This window comes from Trachemys scripta, chromosome 11 (assembly GCF_013100865.1).
Source record: "Trachemys scripta elegans isolate TJP31775 chromosome 11, CAS_Tse_1.0, whole genome shotgun sequence".
Classification (NCBI taxonomy): domain Eukaryota; kingdom Metazoa; phylum Chordata; order Testudines; family Emydidae; genus Trachemys; species Trachemys scripta.
This window is the reverse complement of record NC_048308.1, coordinates 39,251,923-39,278,936: the sequence shown is the minus strand read 5'-3', so window position 1 is coordinate 39,278,936 and position 27,014 is coordinate 39,251,923. Positions and strand designations below refer to the sequence as shown.

Here is a 27,014-nt window from a genome sequence, read left to right as displayed (position 1 = left end):
TGGGTCGGCTGCGGATTATATATCCAGCGTCATGAAGGCGCCACTCCAGGGGGCTCCACAGCCGACCCACTGGGTGTTGCTAGGGTAGAAAATTTCTCCGACGATTGTGCACGCGGCGCGCACGCACCTAATTGGAATGGATATGAGCAACACATCTCGAAGAACAACAGTTACAAAGGTGAGTAACCGTTTTCTCTCCTTTCATTTCAGACTGTATATTATAATGAACGTGAAAGTGGGTCTTTTTCTATCTTTTTGTTTCAAACAATTTACCGTTCCTGCAAGTTGTATGTATAAATCAACAGCCTGAATATAGATAGTCAGTATTTATAAATACTCAAAAATCAAATTCCACATATATTCTCTCATCCCACAGAAAGTATTCTTTCAACTTAGAGAATGCTTGTATTGACCTCCCTCAAGCATAACCTCCTTGCGCTTTCCCCACAACTTTCTGTAGTCTGCTGTTCTGTACATGAGGCATATTAATACAATCTTTGTCCCTGGATAAGATTGAGAACTTTATACAATCCAGAGCTACATTCTGTTGTCTGAAGCACCAGTTTAACTAACTCAGATTCTAACTTGAAATTAATATAACTTTTGTGTGAATGTCTAAGCTTTTAATTGCTATCTTTTTAGCCATAGTTGTGAAGAAAACTTTTAAAATATAAACTTGAGTGCTGCTTTCCTGCATGTACCACCACACAGATGGTCATCCTATATGGCCACCACAAACACAGGACAAGGAAGGCAGGGGAGGGCACTGAGCTAATGCTAGAGGCTAATGTGGGGAAGTTCTATGGCTGTAGAGAGAGGCGCAGAGCAGACTTAAGGGAGGAAGGCATGGACTCCTCCCACAAGCCTCTTCCATTCTGTCCCCTCTCTCATCCATCCCCGCTTCTGTCGTGCTGCCTATAGTCAATCTTGTTGACATGTATTTTAAGTAAAAAGTAAGAAAAAAGCATGTTTCCCATCTTCCTCTAATTTCTGTCTACTTGTCTGCCTGTGTGTCCTTAGATTGTGGGCTGTGTTGGTCCAGAACCACTCCTTCTTAACTATGGGGAGAGCACCTAGAAGATAGATACAACTGGAAAGAAATATTAATATTGCTATACACATAATATGCCTGGGATAAAAGCAAGGAAATGAAAAATTAAACCACCTAGTAATTCGTACCTTCTCCTCCTCCACTCACATATATGCACCTTACCTTTGCCTCCACCCACTACAGCCTTAACTCTGTCATCATTGAACCAATGTCTTTTACAGTAGGCATAACACATGGGGTAGATCATTAGCTGATGTAAATTTTCATAGCTCCATTAACTTCATTTGGAACTATGACAACTTAAACCAAATAAAAACTGGGCACATTGAGAGCTTTATTTGTCAAGGCAAGGTGAAGTAAGATGTAGTCAAGTATTAACATGACAAAAATATGAATCAGCATCTTGACGTATATGTGTAAAAGGGTCTGTTTTAATTCATCTAATCCCTAAACTTGGTCATAAGATAGCTTGGTAATATGCTGATTCTGAATAACTCCTAATCAAAGCACATACAGATCCCTGATGGAGTTGAGAAGGATAATATAAATGGCACCAAGAGAAATATTAGTAGGAGGTATTCTTATGTTTCATAAAAATTACAGGTGAGCATTCGAAAACGTAAAGCCTAACTCACTTCATTGTACAGGTTTGTGCAGCTCAGTGGTATCTCCCACAATCAGTAGAAATGGAGGAACAGGTCTCTACCTCACACTAACAAAGCTGCTCAAGCTGAAACGGTGAAAAAGAGGATGGTCATAGGATGCCATCATTACATTGGCAGAGTCAAGGTTTTATGGTTGGTGGTGTATAACTGATGTGGTAGTCCTTTCTTTCTTTTGTGGTTTTGTGTTAGGTATACATCAGGGAACCAACTTTCACAGCAAATATTTTTATATATGAATAATATATCATTCATTATCTGCTTTCAGCTGCAAGCTTCCAATTCAATGTTGTACAAGATATCAAACTTTCTTTTATCAAAAGAGGCACGATTTTTAGATTGTTATTATGAGGTACACAAATATGTTTTACATTTCCAGTGGTTTCATTTGAAGTTCAGCAATCTACAAATGCTGGATTTTTGGCAAGAGAGTTTCTGGTAACCATGGTAGTTAGCAGAATTCCACAGCAGTGTGGGTTACAGATAATCTGTAACTGCTGCCTATCATGCTGCTAATGTAAATTCACTCTTGTTTTGAACGACTGATAAAATCAAATTTGAACCAGCATTATAATATGACAGGTGGTGAACAATCTTTGTCAGAACTAATCAAACTATGTTCTCTTGGTAAGTAGGATTCCCTGGCCCTGCCAAAGGCTATCTCAGCTCAGTAGAGTCCCTAACCAGTATAAAATTTGCATTTCCCTTATGAATATATTGCAACAGAGGGTCCTGTGGCACCTTTAAGACTAACAGAAGTATTGGAGCATAAGCTTTCATGAGTGAATGCCCACTTCATCAGACGCATGTCTTGCGTCTGATGAAGTGGGCATTCACCCACGAAAGCTTATGCTCCAATACTTCTGTTAGTCTTAAAGGTGCCACAGGACCCTCTGTTGCTTTTTACAGATTCAGACTAACACGGCTACCCCTCTGATACTTATGAATATATTGTCATACATCGACTTCCATTCTTGCTGTGCTCTGTTGCTAACAAAGCAGTCTTTCGCAGAAGAGGTCACAAACCCATTTACATTTTTTGTTCTTCTAGGCTCTTGTAAAGATGTCAGAGAAATGTTTTTCATCTAGATTCCCATACATCAAGTCAGAGCATAAGTAATTTAATTCATTCTCATTAATTAGGACACTTATGTGTAGTTATCTGACACAAATAGTGCATTTGTATACTTTGTGAACCTGCTTTTTAATATTTAATGATGAAAAGTGCTCCATCAATACAGTCAGGGATCCTGAAGCAGAAAAAGTAAATGACTTGCCCAACCCACAGGCTGTGTCTATGCTAGAATCTTTCATGCTGCTGTTTAACACTGATGCAACTCCACCAGTGGTAGCAACCGTGGAAGCATTAGCATATACCAGGCTCCATCCATCCCCGTTTGAAGGGGAAAGCGCCGCTTCTCTCTGGCCGCTGGCTGCCCCTGCTGCTCCTCCTGAGTCCTCCGGCCCGTGCTCTCAGGGCCGCATTCCGAAAGGGGCTTTACAGCTGCAGGCCCAGGCCCTGGCGCCCCCTTAGCCCAGGGCCCTGCAGCCCCTAAAGCCCCTGCGTTCCCTGCTGGGGGAGGCTCCCAGAATCGCGGCTATGGGGGCGGTGCCACGCTGCCCAGAGCCACCTGCACCCCCCCTGCACCAAACAGGAGCTGCCCCAGATAAGTGCTCTGCACCTCCTGCCTGCCCCAGCCCTGAGCCTCCTCCTGCACCCCAACCCTGAGAGCCCTCCCACACCCTAACTCCCTCCCAGACCCTGCACCTCCAGCCCTGAGCCCCAGGAGAGGAATGGAGAAAAAAGAATGAAAAATGGGGGTGGGAGGGATAAGAGAGAATGCTCCCCCTGGGGGGGGGGGAGGGGAAATAAAGCTGAGCACAGGGCCCCAATAACTCTAAATCTGCCACTGGTGGGAGGGGGAGGAGCGGGGAAGCACCATGTCTTCGCTCCTCCCCATTCCTCCCAGGAAGTCCTAAGTGCTGCCAAACAGCTGTTTGACGGCAGGAAAGCACTGGGAAGAAGGGGGAGGAGCGGGGATGTGGCATGCTCCAGGGAGGAGGTGGAGTGGGGGTGGGAAGAGGCAGGCCTGGAGTGGAGTGGGGACGGGAAGAGGCAGGCCTGGAGCATCCCCCAGCAAAGTCAGCACCTGTTCTTCTGGGGGAAGCTGTGCTCCGCAAGGTGCTTCCTAGCGTCTTTGCCTGCCTCATTGTCTGCAGCGGGCTGTGCCTGTGTGGGGTAAGCCAGGGGCACCTCCCCACCACAGCACAGAACTGTAAGTATATAATGCCTTTTGTCTGCCCCAAAAAAATTTTCTTGGAACCTAAGCCCTGCATTTACATTAAATCTTATGGGAAAATTGGATCCGTTTAACATCGTTTCACTTAAAGTTGCATTTTTCAGGAACATGACTACAACGTTAAGTGAGGAGTTACTGAATTAGAACTGTTGCTTTGTTCCCAGTATAATCTCTTTTTTAGCTACGTATATCTTTCTAAAGTTTTAGCCTATTGGGCTGACATTTTTCAAGCCTGGGTCTCTGGTCAGGGATGACATTTTTTTTTTAAAGTTTGAGCAGAACAAACATTTTGCTGTTTTTGAGTGGAGAGAGTAAAAATAGTAATACTTTTCTCATTAATTACAAAATATTATTGAAATCTTTTTTTTAACAGCTCCAAAGCTAAAATCCAGGGGTGGGCAGGAGGGAGAGAGTTTAAATTTGGCATGGAAATAGTCTTCCCTGAGACATTCCTTTGAGCGTTCTGTTGAAAATTGGTTTTGATTTGGCTGTTGTGAGCCTTTGAGATTCACATGTTCCTCGTGCAGTATAGTTTTTCAACAAATTGGCAGTATTTTTAATGGTAGCCAAACATCTGGAAGGACGTTAAACTGTGCACAACTAACTTTTCTGCCACCATGTGAGTATGCATTCTGATAATCTTTTGATTTCATGATCAAGTACAGTTTTTTCAACAAGACCTCTGCCATATTAAGTGCACAGGATGGATGCGCAAGAGGGGAGAATTAAGTTTGCACAGGCAGCTATAAATTTGGCACTTCCCAACTTTTGAGTGCTTGATTTGGCAACCTAAATAATGTTCTTTTAACTTAGTTTTTAATACAATATGAAAATACGTCATGTAGTAGACTCTTTCTGTTCCACTGGAACTTTAAAACAATTGATATCCATTAACTATATCGTATAATAGTCAGATTTGAGCTGCTTTTAGAAAATGAAATGATGTGATGTTTATCTACAGAGAAATGTCAAAAACAATGCATTTATAGGATCTGGAAAATTTGTAAGTGCAAGCTAGCAATTGATAGCAATATTATAATTAGCTCTTAGTACAGATGGGTTTTTTTATTCATGAACATTTTCAGTTATGTTGACAACTGTCATGCTTCCACATGTGGAGCCTTTCCTTTATTAGGAGAGTTGTTGAACGTGAATTAGTGTTTTCAGGCTTACATTCTTGATTTTCTATAAAAAATGGTTTCAGGGCCATGTCATGCAGCTTATTGAAGGAGCTTACATTTTAGAATGATTTTAGATTCATGTCTTTTTACATTTGGCTGCATCTTAAGTTAAATGGTAAAACAGACATCAAAAGAAACACAGCCTAAAGATTGCATTTGTTTTCAATCAAATATTCTTTGCCATTAATATAATGTTAAAGAGAATGTTTAATAATACAGCCATCAATTAGATAAAAATAGATGGTTTTATGGCCGGGGTTCCCAAACTTGGTTCGCGACTTATTCAGGGTAAGCCCCTGGCAGACCGCGAGATGCTTTGTTTACCTGAGCAGCTGCAGGTATGGCCACTCGCAGCTCCCAGTGGCCGCGGTTCACCATTCCCAGCCAATGGGAGCTGCGGGAAGTGGTGGCCCCGGCCCATGCCGCTTCCCACAACTCCCATTGGCCGGAAACGGTGAACCGCGGCCACTGGGAGCTGCGAGTGGCCATACCTGCAGCTGCTCAGGTAAACAAAGCATCTCGCGGTCTGCCAGGGGCTTACCCTGAATAAGCCGCGAACTGACTTTGGGAACCCCTGTTTTATGGTAAGCCAAGCTTTAGTTTTGTATTTATAAAATGGATTTTAATTGATTTATAAAATGGATTTTAAAATACTATGTACATGTGTGTATTAAATTTTGACAGTAATAAAGGTTATGTCGTCACTATTTTTAGCCATAAAAAGTTCTTTAAAATTTAGCAGAAGCATTACTATCCCTGAAGCAAACAATGTACTTTCAAATAATAGTCTAAATACCTTTCGATATCACATTCTTGCAAAAATCCTACTCACTATTCCCCTGGGACAAATATTTTTTTATCCTCATCCTGGTAAAGGTGGATAAGTAGATTTTTGTGCTTAGACTGATAAATTTTCATGTCTCCTTTGCAAACTAATGAAGTCTATTTCATATAAGGCATATGTTTATTATTACATAAGGTGTAGTACACACTTATAAAATATTTAAATGTGTATTACATGATGGGTTGGCCTATTTTCTACTGACTTGCATAAATGTTAATACCTTTTTTAATTAAGTCACAAGTTACTGTGCTAATAAGAGTCTTATTTACACTACAAAAAAACAAGGGAACTCGGAGATGTGGCTAACTATTCAGGCTACATACATCCCTAATTCACTTTAGGTGAATTCTGTAAAGCTCTCATAACAATACATGTTGCTACATTTCATAAAGTTGTACAATATTTTGGTAGTGCAGTGAGTTATTGATGTTGTAACCTCGATTTTAAGGAGCTAGCTAGTTTTGGTACATGTGGGCTCATGTATCAGTTATTCAGAGATCAAGTATTTAACATGAAACTTCCAAGGTGTGTTTTGTTTTGTTTTTTAAACTAAGTAGGGTTTTTCTGTCTAAGAATCAGATTACTTAGTGTTGCCAACTCCTACGATTTTATCATAAGTCGCATGATATTTGATATTTTTCTTAAAACGCCAGCTTCTGGGATCATCTGACTTTATTCAGCTTTCTTTTCTTCTACCTTTCTTTGGACAAAAGCTTGAAAATGTGACCCAGGTGAAAAACAAGCTTAAATACCAGAAGGTATATATGACCCCCCCCATTTTATTATTTTTTAAAAAATCATGATTTTCAATCCAAGCTTAAGATTTTAGAGTGTCTGTTCATAATCTTTAATTAGTTAAGGTTAATTAGTTAAAGTTGGCAGGACTGGCATCAATGGCAGTGGGGAAGATTTATGCAGTATTCCATGATGTTGAGGAGCTCCACACTTAAGATAATACGGCCAGGGAGAGGCTGTTCCAAGAGCATCTACCCCTATTCTGTGCAAGCAGGATAGAGTCTCTACTCCAATCCAGTATGGAAAATATGACCCATTTGTTTGGATTTCACAAAACTGGGTGACTGGGCAACAAAATGGCAGATGAAGTTCAATGCTGATAAATGCAGAGTAATGCACATTGGAAAACATAATCCCAACTATAAATACAAAATGATGGAGGCTAAATTAGCTGTTACCATCCAAGAAAGAGAACTTGATGTCATTGGTAGGTAGTTCTTTGAAAACATCTGCTCATTGTGCCACAACCATCAAAAAAGTTAACAATGTTAATAACCATTAGGAAAGGGATAATGATAAACAGTAAATAGCGTAATGTCACTATATAAATCCATGGTATATCCACACTTTGAATACTGCATGAAGTTCTGGTTGCCCCATCTCAACAAAGATATATTAGAAATGGAAAAGGTACAGAGAAGGGCAACAAATGATTAAGGGTAGTGCACAGCTTCCATATGATGAGAGATTAGAGACTGGGATTGGTCAGATTGGAAGAGACACAACTAAAGGAGGATATGATAGAGGTCCATAAAATCATGAGTGGTGTGGAGAAAGTGAATAAGGAAGTGTTATTTACTCCCTTCACCTAACACGAGAACCAGGGAGTCACCCAATATAATTAATAGGCAGCAGGTTTAAAACAAACAAAAGAAAGTACTTCTTCACACGACCCCCCAGTCAACTTGTGTTACTTGTTGCCAGGGCATGTCGTGAAGGCCAAAAGTATAACTCAGTTAAAAAAAAAGAATTAGGTACGTTCATGGAGGATAGGTTCATCAGTGGTTATTAGCTATGATTGTCAGGGAGGCTGTTCTGGGTATCCCTAAGGCCTGGTCTACACTGGGGGGAGGGAGAATAACGTAGCTGAAGTCGACGTACTTAGATCAACTTACCATGGTGCCTTCACTGCGGTGAGTCGACTGCTGCCGCTCCCCTGTCGACTCTGCCTGCGCCTCTCGCCAAGCTGGAGTACAGGAGTCGACGGGAGAGTGCTCGGGGGTTGATTTATCACGTCTAGACTAGACGCGATAAATCAATCCCCGCTGGATCAATCGCTGCCCGCCGATCCGGACGGTAGTGAAGACACATACCCTTAGTCTCTGACTGCAAGATGCTGGGAGTGGACAATAGGGGACGGATCACTTGATAATTGGCTTGTTTTGTTCATTCCTTTTGAAGCATCTAACATTGGCCACTGTCGGAAGACAGGATTCTGGGCTAGATGAACCATTTGTCTGACCCAGTATGGCCATTCTTATGTTCTTATTAAATTAATCTACTGCTCTTAAGATAAAACACAGCACATATTAGAGTCTGAATTTGTGTTACTCATTGCAGGTTTTTAATTAGCACTAATGGCAATATATACCCAATTGCTCTTTAAGTCTATTGTCTTGTTTCTAGTGTTGTCAGTGTATATTTATTTCATTACATGGGAGTTTTATGTAGACCAGATCTTGCATTAGGCAACATGGCATTATTTCTAGATTGGTTTGTATATGGGTAATGGGCACAGGGTGAGGGGAATTGGATCCCATGATGTGAACATAAGGTGAAGTTCTATGTCATATTTCATGCTGGAGAGACAAGATAGTGAGATAGTATCTTCTATTGGACCAACTTCAGTTGGTGAGAGAGAGAGAGAAGCTTTCGAGCTTACTAAGAGCTCTTCTCCTCCTCCTAAAGAAGAGCTCTGATTAAGCTCAAAAGCTTGTCTCTCACCAATAGAAGCTGGTCCAATAAAAGATATTATCTCACCCACCTTGTCTCTCTAATATCCTGGGACTGATATGGGTACAACAATACTGCATACAACAAAGTATTTCATATGATATTTCCACAGTAAAGAAATTAAATACAGTAACTCCTCACTTAATGTTGTAGTTATGTTCCTGAAAAATGCAACTTTAAGTGAAACAATGTTAAACAAATCCAATTGTCCCATAAGATTTAATGTAAATGCAGGGGGTTAGGTTCCAAGGAAATTTTGGGGGGGCAGACAAAAGGCATTATACTGTATACTGTACAGTACTGTACTGTGGTTGGGAAGTGCCCCTGGCTTACCCCACACAGGCACAGCCCACTGCAGGCAAGGACGCTAAGAAGCACCTTTGCGGCAGCAGCGACAGCTTCCCCGGAGAACAGGCTTGGATTTTGCCAGGAATGCTCGAGGCCCGCCTCTTCCTGTCCCCGCTCCACTCCAGGCCCACCTCTTCCCACTCCACCTCCTCTCCGGAGCACACCACATCCCTCCCCGTCCAAAATCCTAAGTGCTGCTAAACAGCTGTTTGGCGGCGCTTAGGACTTTCTGGGAGGGAGGGGCAGGAGCAGAGATATAGCACTTCCCCGTTCCTGCCCCTCCCTCCCAGCACTTTGTGCTTAGGACTTTCTGGGAGGGGAGGAGCAGGAGCGGGGAAGCCCTGGGAGGGAGGGGGAGGAGACGGAGAAGCGGAACTTGTGCAGTGCTCCCTTGTAAAATCGCTGCTCTTTCACAGAATCTTACAAGCAGTTGGCCAAACGACATTATAAGGGAGCATTGAACAACTTTAAATGAGCATGTTCCCTAATTGAACAGGGACGTAACATTGAAACAACGTTAAATAAGGAGTTACTGTATTCTTGTCAAGTATTCTTTCTGTATATGTATCTTCAGTTCCTTGTTATGATTGTTTAGTTCGAGACATTTTTCGGTAACTGATTTTATAAACCAACTTCTTTTTTTAATACAAGGCCTCCTTTTTACCAGAATCTAAGAAGCAAAATTTTCAAAATGGCACTAGAAAAGCCCCATGTCCTCCAAAGATTGTCTAAAAATAATTATTTAAAAAATTTTAATACCATAATGTATTCCTGAACATTGAATATGGATCCATACTACTGTCCTATTGAGTATGCCTCAAAGATCTTGCCTTTTGTATTGTATTAATTTAAATTATATAAAGTTTTTTGTTAATGTATCATCTTTTATGCCTATATTTTTGTCATGTTATTTTCAGAAAATGTCCTTAACAGAATGGTATATAATATTAAATCATCTTTTTTGAACTCATGCAAAGTTCACCCATTTAAAGCTATACCAACTAATAGCAAATAAAAATAAATGTACAGTAAAATATTTTCCCATCCTCAACACATCTGCTCCAATCTGTTTTTAACCATGATTTCTGAAACATGTTGAACATGATTTGCTCTGGATTACACTTGCAGTTAAACTGTGTTCAACAATAGTTCAGTTGTGCCCATTGCTGATACCCATTGACAGCAATGTGGAATTTTCTTAGTATAGGTAAAGTTTTATGTTCAGAATTGCAGAGGCACCTAAAAGAGGATGCATGAGACTGCTGGCCTTCTGCCTGGGAGCATGTATTTGACCTGCAATGAAAAGACTGCAGTCTTCATTATTGTTTACAGCAAAAATATCTGTTACTCAAACGGAACTATAATCTGGATAAAAAGATTTGTGAACTCCTAAAAATCAGATCAAAATCAGGCCCTTTTAAACTAAATTTAACTTGTTTATTCTGGATCCTTTAAATTTGGTACTGGTCACAAATCACATTGTTACCTTGATGGACCTTCCAGGGGCTAGAGAGAGAGAGAGACATTGTAGAGCAAATTCAAAATCCTTCATTATCAGCAGCTTCACAAACTATTGTGGGGGAAAAAACATCCTGGATTCTTCAGTCTCTCTATGCTTTTATGGTAGCCCTACCATTCTGATGTTTCTTGGTCTAAGCTTGTTTTTCAGGTCGACCAGTTTGATTTCTTTGTTTTATAGTCTTCAGTATTTTAAGTTAGAAAAGTGTGATATCCATCAATCATTATCTCTGTCATCAATTTTTCAGTTAGCCTCCTGCAGTCTTATAGCATTTCTTTCAGACTTCTTACCTATTGCAACAGCTAAGCAAGTTTAACGTGGCTTGATAAGTCAAATCTATACCATTGGTTAGTATGAAATATAAAATAAATATTCCCAATATAAAGTTGCAGTTAGTAGAAACTTGGAAGGGTTGGATCTTTAGTAAAATCTCCATGTATTTTAGGGTTTACGTGATTCTTTTATCATACAAGTAGCCAGTATACCCTCCCTAAAATTTCCCCAGGCAGATGACCATACCACAGAAGCAGAAAGCCATATACCACTAAAAATCTTCTATCATCTTGGATGTCTTATCAGTAAAGTTCTTCTGTTTTGGCAATGTATGGTCCTTCCATCTGACTTTCTAGTTGAAATTGCAACTTAATTTTCATGTGCCCCAATATTTTTCTTCTGACTTGGAAGAGATCTAATTCTGTGAGGTTGCGTATGTGTGTCGATCCTAATCAGATGCCGGAGAACTATAGAATCATAGACCTGGAAGGGACCTCGAGAGGTCATCTAGTCCAGTCCCCTGCACTCAAGGCAGGACTAAGTATTATCTAGACCATCCTGACAGGTGTTTGTCCAATCTACTCTTAAAAATCCCCAGTGATGGAGATTCCACAACCTCCCTAAGCAATTTATTCCAGTGCTTAACCACTATACAAATATAGAGTAAGAAACAGTCACTGCCCTGAAGAACTTATAGTTTAAATGGACAAGATAGACAAAGGGAAAGCGGGGAAACAGTGAAACAAATAGGTGAAACAATTTCATCAAGATGACACATCAGGCCAGTAGCAGAGCTGGGACTGCCCAGGTCTCCTTACTCCCAGTCCATTGTCCAATCCACTAGATAATGCTGCATCTTTTATTGTTAGGAGTTGCCTTTCCTATTGTAATATGCTGAGAGTAGATCTAAGGTCTAATTTTAGACGTGCAAAGGAAGGGGCAAAAGAAGAGAGGAAGAGTAGCAATAGGTGGATTGAGAAGATAACACAGAGAGAACATTAGATAGAGGAAGGAAGAGAAGAGACGAAATATCTAGGGAGAAAGAGACAAGTGGAAGGGAAAATAGAGGTGGGGCAGTAGAAAAGAAAAGGGTAGCCCTTTTCAGATATAATGCCCCTTGTCATTCATTAACAAAGAAGCACTGTCTTGAATAAAACTGATTTAGGATTCAGAAAGTGGTAAGACCATTACGGATGGTCTGAATAGTCAGTTGGATGTAAAGTAAGACAAGACCAAAAAGTGCCCCGTATTAGGAAATTTTTGAAAATTAGTTTTTCTAAATGTTTTGTTTCTGATAAAAACGTCTGTTTAAACATCTATTCGTGTCCAGTTCACTTTTTATGTAATTTTAAAAGCTGGTCTTCCAAGAGGCCAGCACAGAACAGGATCTCTCTCTTTTCTCTTTCCCATTTATTTGGGACAATCAGGACTTTGTATGTAGGCTAAGCCCTGGTCTACACTGGGGGAGAATCGAGCTAAGTTACGCAACTTCAGCTACGTGAATAATGTAGCTGAAGTCGATGTACTTAGATCAACTTACCGTGGTTTCTTCACCGCAGTGAGTTGACTGTTGCCGCTCCCCCGTCAACTCTGCCTGATTCCCCAGATCATGCCTAGAGCTTTTTTTTTTTTTTAAATATACAGTCAACATTTCCAATCATCTGGAACAGTGTCTAGTTTTAATGACGGATTGCATATTTTGTTCGCAGCTCAGCCCCATAAGCACCACCACTTAAGCTCCTTCAGAACTCATGGATGTATACCATATGGGCCTGATGGCGTGTTGCTTTTTAAGTTATGTATTTGCTCCAGCACCTTTAGCAATATCTGAGAATAACTCTTCTTAATGACCAAAAAAGCAGATTCAGTGTAGGTATCTCCCCAACATCCTCTGTAGTAAAGACTGATGCAGAGAAATCATTTAGCTTGTCAGGAATGTCTGTTCTTCTTATTTTGTTTCCTTTAACCATTTATCAACTAAGACAAGAAAGTTTATTTCAGTCCATATTCATCTGAGCATCATCTTTGACACCAATATGAGGGAGACAGTGGAATAGTTCATATTGCAGAGACGTTCAGGGAGATACAGACCCCATCAACTGTCACACATTTCAGATACTGGGAATCATGAGCATTTTTGCAGAACTGCTGTCATGGACCAAGACACATCCTTGTCCTCTATTAAGAGCGCTCTTGACTCAATGGAACCACTAGTCAGATTAGTTTCAGGTGTCCATGTATTCTCAATATGGCAGACAGTCAAATCTCTCTGTTAGCTAGAACTACCAGAAAATTATTGACTATCATGCCCTCTCAAAAGCCTTAATGGACAGGTACTAGTGAAATTCTCCTATCCAGAAACGCCCAAAGGGCATGGTCCAGACCAGAAATGAAGGCAACCTCAACTTTTTCAATCTCAGAACAATGAGACTAGCCTTATTTTCTGGTTCAGGGGCATGATCAATTACCAGGCAGAAACTTTTAACTTGAAGGTGGATTGGTTGAACTGTCTGTCAGTCTGTTTGCTGGAGACTATGGTTCAGAGTTTGGGTCCTGCTTAGGAAGTTATCAACAAATTAGTGAAGATGAGTTGCTATCTGAGGCAAAAAAAAGCCCCCAAATCTTCTGTCATTTGATTTGTGGACCTGAGACACTGATTAAGCAAAGGAGCAGCCTAGCTTCCAGTTTTTGGCACACTTAAAAGAAGTGCAATTTACAAGTAGTACCAAAAAATTCTTTTTTTTTTCCATTTTTTTTTTAGGAGAAAATATTTTAATTTGGTTTTGTCCCATGATATTGTTACCATATAAACTATTACTCTGGTTATAAATTACAAAGGAGAGCAGAAAGTATTTAGTTACACTAGGTTCTACATACTAGGTCTTTCCACAGTTTCAGCTCCTCCTTACTCCTCTCATTATTTCTAGTAGTATAGACAATTGTCACTGGTTTTTAAAGTATGCCACTTTCGCATTCCTGCAAAGTTGATACCTTTGAGAGATTCATTTTGTATATAATATAGCATTTGGCACATATGAAAAATATGTGGAATAGTTAAATACTATATTCAGTATTACATAGTTTTCAGTTATTGTGTTTAAAGGGACACTGTCAACTTGAAAATACATTTTTTTAAAATGACTTAAAATTAGTTTTAGGCACTACACCTACCCCTGAATCTTTCTTCTACCAGTGGTGGTTTTACCATTATATTTTCCTATTTTAAAATATTTTTACCTCCCCAGTTACTTGTGAGAGATCCACAGAGAAACAGACTGACTCTACAGGGGAAACTGCATAATTAGTTTAACTAAGTGCTGGCAAATGCACAAAGTAAGCAAAGTTGGAGGAAATAAGTTTTCTCTTTCACTTATAGTTATTTCAGGTGTTGTTGTATTTTCTTTTAAAAAATCAGACAACTGCAATTCTTAAGTTGATAGTGTTTCTGTAAACTAAACAAACCATGAAGAACATTGTTCTTCCTTTCTGTCAAGTATAACATTAACGGTTGGAAGAATTCTCTAGGATTTGCTTACCTTAGCACAATTCCAAATAAGTGTAATATTGTCTCATCTTTTTATAGACATTTCCAGCATGTTCCTGTAATAATAATGTACTCAAAGAAATGTAGAAGTTGGCATTAATTGTTATTACCACAACAGTTTTTAAAAGGAATTTTGTTCTTTTTTGGCAACTTTGGTACTTAGCATAGGAAACCAAATTTAACATTTTGATTCTTGCATTCATTAAGTTATCAGTCACCAATATATGGTTTGAAAAGAGTTCAGAGTTTTTTTCCACCAGGCTTTATGCTTCTGGTACTCTTTATTTTGGTAGTCTGTTTTGGTCCGTGTTAGGGAAATACCTCAGTGTTTTTTAAGTATTTCCTGTGACATTGAAAGTCACAAAAGTGAAACACACAGACAGAGAAGCTAACTGTCTATATAGAGTGTGATGCAGTTACCTTATTCTTTTCGTGAGGCTGTGGCAGGTCTGATGTCAGTCACTTCAGAGACCTTTAGACCTCAGTGCTCATTTATTGCTAAAACGTACCAGCTCGGCTTCTGCATTATGAAGATCATCTGTCAACACTTTGAGATATTCCCCTTTGTTATTAAGCTTGTGATGCTCTACACTGTCAGGATTTTTGCCAATTATAGTTAAGGTACAATGGTGTATTCACTGGATCAAAGTCTCTCACTGGCGGTAGAGAAATGATTTGTAAGTCTTTATTCATCTGAATTGTACAATAGAATACCTGAGGAATGCAAATAATCCCTCCAAGGACTCAATAGAAAAGCTGTTAAAATGACAGTGTAGGACTATTATTATTCTGAATTGGTGTTTTATCCAAAGTAATTATTTCTTATCTTGTTGTTCCACAACAGTTCTTAGTTTGAGTTATGATGACCATTATTTACCAAACAAAATTTGTATCTGATTTTAGACATTATTTTTACACAGATTTCACTTTCTTTTGTTTGTATGGTTCATGCTTTTCTTTCACTTGGTCACATAGTACATTATCTAATTAGTATAAAAGCCAGAATATTAAGTGTTTACTTTTTAAACAAAATAAATGTACACCCTTTGAAGTACAGCTGTGAATAGCAGCATTTCTAGGTATTCTTTTGAGTAAAAGGCCAGTAATGGTAAATTGTGACTTTTGATATACGCATAGTTTAATAATTTGTGTTACATAAAATGTCAGTTGGAGAAATGCTGCTGTTCAGGGGTTAAATGTTCCATGAGGTTTCAGAAATGTGAACTAGTTGGTGTTATTTTTGGATTAGATACTTAGGAAGGCAACACTGTCCCAGTATCAGTCTTTACTACTAGACTATTTTCACTCGATAACTGAAGGAAAAAAGATTTGTATAATGAGCATTGAAAACTACTGGTGGGGTATTTACATAAGTAAATGATAGAAGAGCAGCCTTATATAACAAACGTGTGAAAACTGTTGAGTGAACTTTTATATTCTTTGTCCCATCTAAAACCCTACTCAGTGGGCCATACACTTAATCTCATAATAGCTCTGATCCCCTGCTATTTTCTCTGACAAATGTGTGTTGATGAACTTGTGGTTTAGTTCATTTTTTTTCTGAGGTGACATTTGCATTGATTATTTAAAGGATTGCAGGCCACACTTTCAAAGCGCTTTACCATAATAGCTGTTAAAACCTTAGTCTAAATCTGGGAGATTAGTGGGACTAAGAATAAGAACTCAGCAAGCATAAAACCCATACGTTATGTGGGTACTTTCGGTATGAGCCATCCATAGCACTATATTGAATTCTGTACCTTGGATCTCAAGAATATTTCCTAGACACCATACCTGTTAAGTTGACTTTCTGAGCATGTCAGGAGTTAATGGAAAAAATAACAGCCTAGTCTAAAATATTGCCATGTAAATAACATTACAAACACACAATCCTTTTCAAGTAATTTGTGAATGTCTTCATTGAATCTCCTAATATATAGTATTTGTAATCACAGATATGCTTACACTTTTAGTTTGTTAAATTATTTTAATGATCTTGTACTTATTTAAATATACTAGTAATTTATGAACCTACACACTAGTTTTTACAAAAACATAACTGTTTTGTGTTAGGATGGTAAACCCTTAATAAACTAGTTCTGCAAATCTATGTAGTTGTAATCTGGCAGTTCTGCTTATCTGAAAATTGGATTAGGTGGGGGTTATAAACAGCAAAGTATTACTAGTATTGCTAGAGTTATTGATAATGAAGAGAAATAGTGGCACATTTTTTTGACTCTTCATTCAAAAAATAAAACTAGTATTACTATTCAGAGGCTTTATCCTGTAGAAGTAATGGAAGGTGGGAGGAACTAAAAGAAACATGTGATCTTGTATTCATTAGCTATTATACACTCCACAATCAATAGCCAACAGAACCGGGGTGCTGCTTGCTATATAGAAGCCTATAGAGCCTTGTGTTCTTTCCACCTGCCGATGTCAGCTGCTGTAGCCTCTAGGACATGCTCATAAAAGGAGATAGATGAAGGAAAAACTGAAGATCCTATTTTTACCTTATCAAATGAAAGAAGTATCACTTTTGGAAGTCTAAGAAAAAATATGTCCATGGAACCTCAAAGTTTGACTGAAACAGGCAGCTTTACTTACACATGTTTAATGTCAGCCAAAGATTTAGTTATTTTCTAAAATCTATTCTTATTTCTTATACAATATATTCTGAAGTAAAATCAGATGATAGTAAAATATTAATGTAGTACACCTGAAGCAATTGCTGCCTGTTAATGCCTTGACCTTGGAAAGCAATACACAAAAAGATGGCATCATAAAACCGTGCAATTCTTATGAATATGTATGTGCTACTTGATAATAATGAATGTGGTACAGTCATGCATGCACTACAAGATAATGTTGTGCCCTTTTTTGTCTACAGGTTGATAAAAATTATAAAGTGGGTGGACAAGCATGACCCAGGTGCCTTGGTCATTCCTTTTAGTGGGGCCTTGGAACTCAAGTTGCAAGAAATGAGTGCTGAGGAGAAACAGAAGTATCTGGAAGAGAACATGACACAAAGGTTAATTAGCATTCATTTTCCCTACACTTTATTATCAACTATTTCCTTGCAGTAATTTAATTGCTTGTGCTGATAGAATAATAAATGACAGAGTAATTACCATTATAAAGAGGGAATCTTCTCCTTTCTTTACCATGAGACAGAGTGAAAAGATTTATTTTAAATTAAGTTTTTAACTGTCATCTGTCATCTCTCTACAGTGTTTTAATTATAACATAGGTATTTATGTATATTTTTGAGAAGGAATGATCACCAAAACTCTTTCGTCATCTATGGGGAATTAGGATGGTGAGAAAAATTTGCCATAATTTTTCTGAATAACTGTAATAAATTGTTTGAATATTGAATTTCAGTCAGACAATTGTTCTTTCATTAGCTAAGGTCCTGGAAATAATTTGCATGAGACCAAAAGTACTGTGTGATAGGATGATTTAAATTTCTCTTGTCATTCTGCATTTTGCAGAATAAACAAACCAAAATACTGTCTGTGTTGGTGTAGTAAAAAGTAATTCTCCTACAGGGTGTTTATAAAAAAAAACAACTATTCGGCTTACCAACATGTTTAAAAGTAATAAGAAAAAAGATCCAGTGTCTTCCAAATGTGTGCTTTTCCTTGTAAATTGATTACTTGAGGCATTTAGCTGTTTCTTGCCTTTATATTGAATGAATTGGTTTGATTTTATTTCAGTGCTTTACCAAAGATCATTAAGGCTGGGTATGCAGCACTCCAACTAGAATACTTTTTCACTGCAGGCCCAGATGAAGTGCGTGCATGGACCATCAGGGTAAGATTCATACTTATTCATCAGCTACATCCAGTTCCACACTATTGAATTCAGATTGATATCACTGACTTTGAAGTTTGTCATGGTGGCGGTTAGCTAGTCATTACAGATGAGGTTTTTGTCCAGGATAACTTTAATTATTTGTGAGCTGCTGAACAGTGAAAGTGGAGCTGCATTGATTGAGGCAGGTAACAATTGATTCTGCCTATTACATAGTCTGAATTTCTTCATCCTGTAGAATCTGTCTACCCTCCTCCTGTGGTCAGAGATAAGACGTACCAGTATTGTGCTTGCTTAATCTGTGTGACTGGGTTTGTCTGCAGTGAAATTGATGTTGCTTTTCATTTTGTATTCGCTAAGTTTGTTTGGGTTGCGGGTGGTTCTTTCCTCCTTTGCTTTGCTCGGATTACATTTTCAGTAATAAAAGCAATATAACATCATTATATTCCTCATGGATACACAATTGGGCTCAAAAACCTAAAATCAGTGTAATAATTAAGGTCTTTTACTGATTTGAATATTTAGAAGTAGTTTATTTTGATAGTTTTATATGTTCTGTCCAGTTACATATGTCTAAAAAGTATATTATATGTGTTTAAATATCCATGTAGACTGATTACAACTATAGAGATGGACTAATTTATTCCCTGAGGACAATAAGAGCGGAGCTGTAATGGTTTGCTTTTGAATGTAAATACATTATAATATAGAGATTAGTACTGAAAAATATTTTGAAATGCATATACTTACAAATTTCATTTTACAGATTATAAAAATATCAACTTTCAGAGGTAGTGAATGTCATTGAGTTTTAATCTGCTGCTTCCATTTATTTTAGTGCTATGTAATGAATTTCAGTGCTGCTTTGATTTCATTTCAAAGAAAATAATTTCTGTTTTCAATAACCACTGTAATTTATTCTGTTACATTTTTATTTTGATTTAATATTACTATAGATATTTAGGCATTTCAACTTAGATGTTAAATATGTTTTTCATGGGAATTTAATTGTAACTTTTCTCCACTCCATCCCCCTTGAAGTGATGACTCCTAGCCAAGGTTCGTTATATAGGTTCACAAAATAACATTAAATCATGGATGTATTGCTAGTCTGCATTATTTGCCATTGTTTGAAAAACAACCTTCCAAAACTCTAGCATTTCCAGTAGGAAAGATGTTTGCCCTTTGCTAGAAAATTTGAAAGCTGGTTTATCTTAAGACTGATTGCAAGTATCCTTGATTTAATGTGCAAAGATATTTAGTCAGGTAAGCATCAGTGAGTAGCCATATTAACCCAATACATCTTTTATTGTAAAAACTGTGCTTTACAGTGTCAGACTCCTTAGCACTTTAACATGCTTTATTAAGCAGCTTTTAGGTCACCATTATTTCTCAAATTTCTTTCCATGGTTGTGTGTGCACAGAATGTGTGCCCTTGTAATTCAAGACAGGCAGCATGCATTCTTCTACATAAATTTAAATTCTTTTTTATGAAGGTTGCATGAATATATGTAGTTATATATTTTCATTATTGTATTTATGATTAGAATATCATTGGATGGCAATTTATAAAAACATATTTGTTCTGTATTATCACTTTATTAAAATAATTTTTGAATGAGATGTAATATATTATTCAGGATTGAGATTTTTAAAATGTATTTATGGTTCCAAATATACTTATTGGATAGATGAAGTAGTCTATCTGAAAGATGGTGAACATTTATTTGGACTCAACTGAAGTCTTCGATAATTCAGCTTTAAAAGTTACTTAAAAATCTTTATTTTCCTCATTTTCTCTGGAAAGAACTGGAGATCAAAGTGAATCTCACAACAAAACACAACCACAGCTTATAAAATCAATACTGCTGTTGATACCCATTAGGAAAAAACAAAGCTGCCCTTCTTTAATATCAGTTGGTTTATCTGTGCTAAGGGCATCTATCTATATGTCCCAATATTGAGAATTCTCCAGTTGTATGCCTAACGTATTAACTGATAGGAAACAAAGTTTCAGTAGAGCCTGAAAGCATATGAGAAAGGAGAAACCTCTCTCCTGCAATCAATCTTCTTAAATGCAATTAATTTTCTTCTGGTCTTTCCTTTGACAGAAAGGGACGAAGGCTCCTCAGGCAGCAGGAAAGATTCACACAGATTTTGAAAAGGGATTCATTATGGCTGAAGTAATGAAATATGAAGACTTTAAAGAAGAAGGTTCGGAAACAGCTGTCAAGGTGAGCTCCCCATCTTTTCCAGTGCCCCTCCCCCATACACACCATTTTCCCATTTCAAGACTCTTCTTTCATTGGGAAGAAATCTCTGGTGGTAAGTGAATCTGACAGTTACCTCTAATAATAGACCACAGATGTACTGTCGTTTTATACTTGGAAAAGAATTAAAATACATTAGTTTAACTAACAGAGATGTGACAATTTTAGTAACTAAAATATGACAGCTTACAGACCAAATGTCAACATTACAAGCAAGAGTTGTAATAAAGTTTCACATAGGTTTATAATATCTAATCTTAATATTTTAGACCATGGTGATATTTTTGTAACATTTAAAAATATTTTGACTCTTTAGAAATTTGGATATTTTTAATGGGATGGCTAGCTTTCAGATTACTTTAACCTCCCCATTCCTGCCCCCTTCACCCCCACTATCTATTTCTATTAATAAGAAGTAAGTTTGTTGTGAAGTCAGCAGTGAAGGCATTACATTACAACTATGTATCAAATTTCTAATGCAAATGTTTAAGGAAATATTTTATTACTGAAATATAATAATTTTGTTGTTAGTAGTATCCTATCATAGACTATAGTAGGCACGATTAAAATTTTAACATTTGCTGTGTTCAGCAGTTAATTTTATGACAAAATGTGCAGGCTTCCTCGTAAGTATAGGACGAACTGCAGATACCATGCATAAAGTAAATACTGTGATGCAGTAACATCAAGATTTTATAGTGACCACATTAATTGTATGTAGACAATTCTGTACAATAGATAGTTTCCTGGCTATTACTTACAGAATAGGTTATAAGCTAATTAAATGAAAAACTTTTTTCTTGTACTGACGCTTTATAATTTTTTTTCTTGTGCTGTACACGTTCATGAAAATGAGGCATTTTATCTGCGTTCTCAACACTAGAGGGCAGAGACTGATTGGGTGCCCAGAGTTGTGCCCTTATTACTTCTGATAAATTAAATCTGATTTGCAGTTATTAAACATGGAGTAAAATTATACATGGCAAATAAATGTAGTAAGAAGAGCTGTATTTCTTTGTAATGCTATTTCAGTCTTAGCAGTTTTTGTTTTTATTATAAGGAAGTAGAATTTCTCTTTATTTCACATAGACTTGGTGAAAAGTCTTTTAAAAAGGTTAGTTAGGTTTAACCCACCACAATATTTGAAGGCTCCTACTATAATGAGTTAAAGAATTTAAAAGGCTCTGCCTCGTTTTTTGCAATTTGATAGTTTGAAAGCTATGCAAAACTGATTTCAGATTCCTTTTATTCTCAGTAGTATCACTAAGGAAGATGATACTGAGCAGCAGGGCTTTTATAGGTCTGTTTGAACCCCAGGAAGTGGGGGGGGGAGGGGAAATCCCAGTATAATTAGTTCATTGTAGCATGTGAACTATCTTGTGAAAAGGGAAGTAGAGTTTATAGTTGTACAACTAAACCACAGTGTAAATAAATCAAATATTCCTTAGTCAGAAAACTTGTTTACGTAGCTGGGACTCAAATTATACCAACAGTAATTGCTGAAATACACATATGAGTATCCTGCATAAGAGCTACGTCACCTTATTAGATATTGTGATCTTCAGTAAGTATTTTTCTGGTAAGTTTTGATTTAGATGTTTTCTCCCAATGTAAGAATCCAGAAATTACAACTTTTTCTGTGCTCCAACTGTAAATCATAATTAAATAGATTTTGTTATGAACAAATTTTAATATGTCTATAGAGCACAAATATTTACATTTGCTTATACAAACTTTTTAAAAGCCTAGTAAAAGGAAATCCTTGCTTTTAGAAAAATTTATGATATTACATAGGCTTCTTAAATATAAATTGAAAAACGCTGTCTCAAGCTGTAGACCATATTAATTAACTTTATATTGCTCTTAAATTTCAAAATTAAATTTGGGAGCTTTTGGATTCAGTTAAAATAACATTGGTATTTGGAGTTGCTTGTTTTGTATGTTATCAAGTTGATCGATTTTTAAGTTTGATTTTGTGTGTGTGTAACACCAGTACAGCATAACTAATTTAATGCCAATGCTGTGAACTATATACTGAATAGCTCTGTGTGGGCTTTGTAGTCTACAGGGATATCACATTATTAGCAATCATATCTGCTTAGGCAAAGCTGGCTTCTACAGATGGCTGCTTTCAAGTGCAAATGAACTGGTTAGACGTGTCTTGTTTAATACATACTCAAGATTCACAAATGGGTATTGATTTTTTCAACCAGTGTTTCTGATAGCAATGGAAATGGATTAAATGGTCTCTAGAGAATTTAAAGGAACACTGTCACTGTTAATTGTAAACTGGTAACAGAAATACATAAGTGTATATTAGTCTGTCAAAATGTATTTAATGAAAGAAGACTAGACCACTTTATGGCAGAATGTAGCGGTGTCCTAGAAAACCTGAACTGGTGCTGCTTTGTGTAAACTAGGTTATTCTGTAAATATTTGTGAATAATGCATCTCTCCTTTCTCCAGTTGAAAAGTATGTGTATTTATCTGTAAAAAGTCTACATACATGTGCATGCAGCTTACACTTCCTGATGATTCTTTGCAGCAGACTGTTTTATTAGTGTTTATGCTACCAATTAGTCTAATTACTCTTGACTTAGAGCATTATTAGTATCTTCAAAGGGAAGAACTACTAATATTACTTGAGAGCAAACCTTGTATATTCTAAGAAAATTTCCAGAAAAAGAAGTCAACATTTTTAAGGTCTTATTTCGGTATTAATAGACATGTCATATGGGATAGGGTCAATTACTGTAGCATTAAGTCTTTGTTGTATAGGCTCTTGCATCTGAGAGATTTACCGGAGGTGAAAGTCACTGGTCCTCCCATTTAAATTGGGAATGACAGCTACAAGATCATTGAGCTTCTAGATTCCTACACACCAACGTGGGAAATGTGGTGGTTTGCAAAGGAGGGTTTTGTGGCAGAAAAGTACCTAAAGTAATTATGTACCATTAATCTGACCTGTTCTGCTGTAATTAAGGTAATTAGTTAACAGCTTTTCTACAGTAGTATCTTAGCATGCCACCACTATGGTAGGTCATTGAGAAAATTGGCACAGCAAAGTCATGCATGGAAGCAGTTTCCCTTGCAGGAGAACTCTTCAAAACAGGAAGAGTATTGAGCTACAGGAGTGGGTCTCAACTTTTCCATGTTGTAGATCACTTCTTAAAAGTAAATGTTCATGTAGCCCTCCTTACAGTGTTGATCCCACACCATCCCTGTAGCCCTTACGGTACTTGCCTTAATAAAAACAAACCAACTTAGGTCAGCATCAAAGAGAAAAGAAAATTATCACACACTTCAGTGCAGGGAGGTACCAATGTGTAGTAGCATCCACACCTATTTTGTATCTGCTCTGTTTTTTCTCCCAAAGTGTAGGACTTCACATTTAAGTTCCAAATATCCTGTAATTGCCTCCAGCCTGCTTGTTCAGCCCTGTTCTAAACTCAGCAGCCCATCTTGCAGGTCACTTCTGTCCTTTTGTGGACTTGCTGTCCTAACTTTTGTGTCACCGATAAATTTGATTAGTTAAATTTACTCCAAACAAATACCTAACAAAAAGACTGAGACTTTATTTTGTGTTTCTCAGCCCTTCTCGTCCTGTGCAGAAGCATAGAAGGAAGCTCTGCTTGAAGAGTATTGCACGCCCAATTATAACTTTCTGACATGGTGGGATGATCTTTGTTTTGACTGTGCGTGCTTCTTCATTGATAGCGGCAGCTCAGCAGACCACCTGGAAGTGGTCAACAAGACCAGTATGAGAGCTGTGTAGTTAGGATACAAATCATTTTTGATTGTCTTTCTAGCAGTAAAGTCTTAGATTGCTATCATTAGTATTTACACTTGAGGACATTTTGGAGGTGGGAATAAAAAGCCTAAGAACTAAAAGAAAATGGTGTTTTATCCATTTTGTTGTAATGAGTCGCTGGTGTTTACAGACACATCAGAAATGTACCATTAACATCATGTAATAAAGCTTCACGATACCGGTCTAATCATATTTATGTGCTATCCGTTTAATGGAGAGAAAATTATGGTTATCTATGTATGTAAAATCCAGTTCTGCCCAAATCAAGAAGTCATTACAAGAATCAAACTCTGAATTTGAGATAATGGTACTGTTTTTATTTTAAACAAAAATAATGTTTTTAAATCTGGGTTTTTTTAGTAAAAACTTAATTTTAAAGTAATAACCTGTTTTTCTCCTGTCTTTTCCATTTACAGAGTGCTGGGAAATACAGACGACAAGGCAGAAATTACATAGTTGAGGATGGCGATATTATCTTCTTTAAATTTAATACACCTCAGCAATCCAAGAAGAAATGAATATTAAATGTTGCTCATTGTTCACAATAAACTGTGCTACTTCAAAAAGCATATGAATTTTTATTTAGACAGAATATCTAAAAACAGAAAGCATACAGTATATACCTAGGGGAAAAATCTCCCCCCTTCCCAATGAAATTACTCGTTTGTTTTGAATTAAAATATGGCACCCCCAGTGAACATACAAGTTCACTAAATGTGAACAGCTTTGCATTTCAAATGATTAAGACCCTACTCCAAATTGTAGAAGCTTTTCAGGAACCATATTACTCTCATGATACTTCATTAATCTCCATCATGTATGCCAAGCCTGACACGTTTGACAGTGAGGACAATGTGGCTTGCTCCTTTTTGAATCTACAGATAATGCATGTTTTACAGTACTCCAGATGTCTACACTCAATAAAACATTTGACAAAACCAGCCTTGGTGTGTTTGGGGATGTCTGTATTGACTGACTGTGGTGTGCTGAATGCGATACGGCACCTGGTGGATGCTGATTACAGAATTTAAAGACATGTGTATGATACAGTAACCGGCAGCGTGGGGCAGCTGCAATTGTATCTTAAAAGTGAGTCTTTCATGGGACTCAGAAGATTAGGATGCCAATGATTTGTCTCAAGTTAATGAATTTGTAGATGGACATTCATTGAAAGATGATAGTAAGGATAATAAAAAGATATAGCATAAGTGATTTTGACCAGAGAGAGCAAAATATATGTAGGAAAATCATATTATCTTTGAGGCTGAAGCTTTTTTGTTAAAATCATTCTGAAAAGAGTATTTAATTCCTGCTTTGAAATTGTTAAATTGCAGAGGCTGGTCCAGTGGTGCCCGATGTAAGATGTCCTCTGTTCAAGGTTTTAGGGCAATGGAGGAGTATGTAATAGTCTTGAAGAAAGAGGTCACGCTGTTCTGTCAGTCAGACAGTTCCACTGACATGGGCAGCAGCTACTTGCTTACCCCTTTAACCATGAACAAGAGCAGAGTTCTCTGGATATTGTGGACGAATGAGTTAAAATGGGGATACAACCAAAAATATTAACTCACTTCAACACTTAGAATTGCTCTGACAATGCATTCAATTAATTTAAGATACCTTGTTTGTTTTCTAAAATGCACCCTAACTCAGTTCGGTTTTAGACACAGCAGGGGCTCCAGTGGGCAGTGTTAGGGAAGAGAATGATAATTCCCAAGGTTCATAGATATGGCAAAGCTCCAGCCTTCCTGCGACCAATTTATTTTATTAAAAACTTTGAAAAGCAACTGATCCAGGCAAGCCTCCCTGTTTAAGATATTGGGAGAACTGGTAATGCTACAGTACTGGGTTCCTCCTGTAATGCTGCCTGAGCCACATTAGGTTCTCAGGAGGAGTAGGAGAAAGATCAAAGTCAGTGACACAAGGTGGCTTATTGTAAAACAATTGGCATCACTCCCTAAACTGCAATTGGCACTGGGGGGACAGGAATGCAGCTGACCTTTTGTTTTTAAAAAGCTTTATTTTTGTCATTGAGGGAGAGAGGTGAGAATGGTTATTTTGAAGCAGGCTGCAGGAGCCTAGGACTTTTATTAATCCCAGAAATTATATTGGCATCCTAAGTGCACTGTTCTCACTACCATAATTTTGATGATTTCCATATAATTGAAAGAAATTAGGACCACAATTTTGCACTGGAAGTACAATCTGTGAAGCGGAAAGAAACTAAACCAATCTGATTCTCTTGGAAGTCAGACAAGGTAATGACATCGGAGGGTAAGGGGTCATGCTGGGATTTAGCCACAATAAAAAGTTGAGAAGATGTGAGGAGATGAGAGGTCTAGCCAGTGTCCCAGGAGAGCCACTGTCTTACTTTGGTATAGAGACGTCAGTCCCCAGTTTGTAGCCCACTCATGAACTCTTTCCTGCCATAGTACAAACTGAAATCCAGCCTGAGGCCTGCAGAATAAATTAGGGTCCAGTCTTGTCTGTAAAGTTTCTATGGGAGCAGTGGAGTCCAAAGGTGAATAATGTTCTTATGTCCTTTAATCACTTCATATAAATGAAGAAATTATGCTAGAAACCAGAACTGCAGAATTTGGAGACTTCTTCATCTGACTGGATTTCTTAATTGCATTTTAATTTCATAATT

General features: G+C 37.6%; 1 protein-coding gene across 3 annotated transcripts in view; it reads left to right on the top strand.

The window, feature by feature from the left end:
- Window positions 1-25,308, top strand: part of OLA1 (Obg like ATPase 1) — a 199,587-nt gene extending 174,279 nt beyond the window's left edge. For all 3 annotated transcript variants that reach the window (XM_034785649.1, XM_034785648.1, XM_034785647.1), the window contains 4 exons: window positions 17,361-17,501; window positions 18,190-18,286; window positions 20,398-20,520; window positions 24,784-25,308. In XM_034785649.1, coding sequence (XP_034641540.1) covers window positions 17,361-17,501; window positions 18,190-18,286; window positions 20,398-20,520; window positions 24,784-24,885 — 463 coding nt within the window. In that variant the 3' untranslated portion in view covers window positions 24,886-25,308. The remainder of the gene's footprint in view (window positions 1-17,360; window positions 17,502-18,189; window positions 18,287-20,397; window positions 20,521-24,783) is intronic.
- Window positions 25,309-27,014: the final 1,706 nt, after the last annotated feature.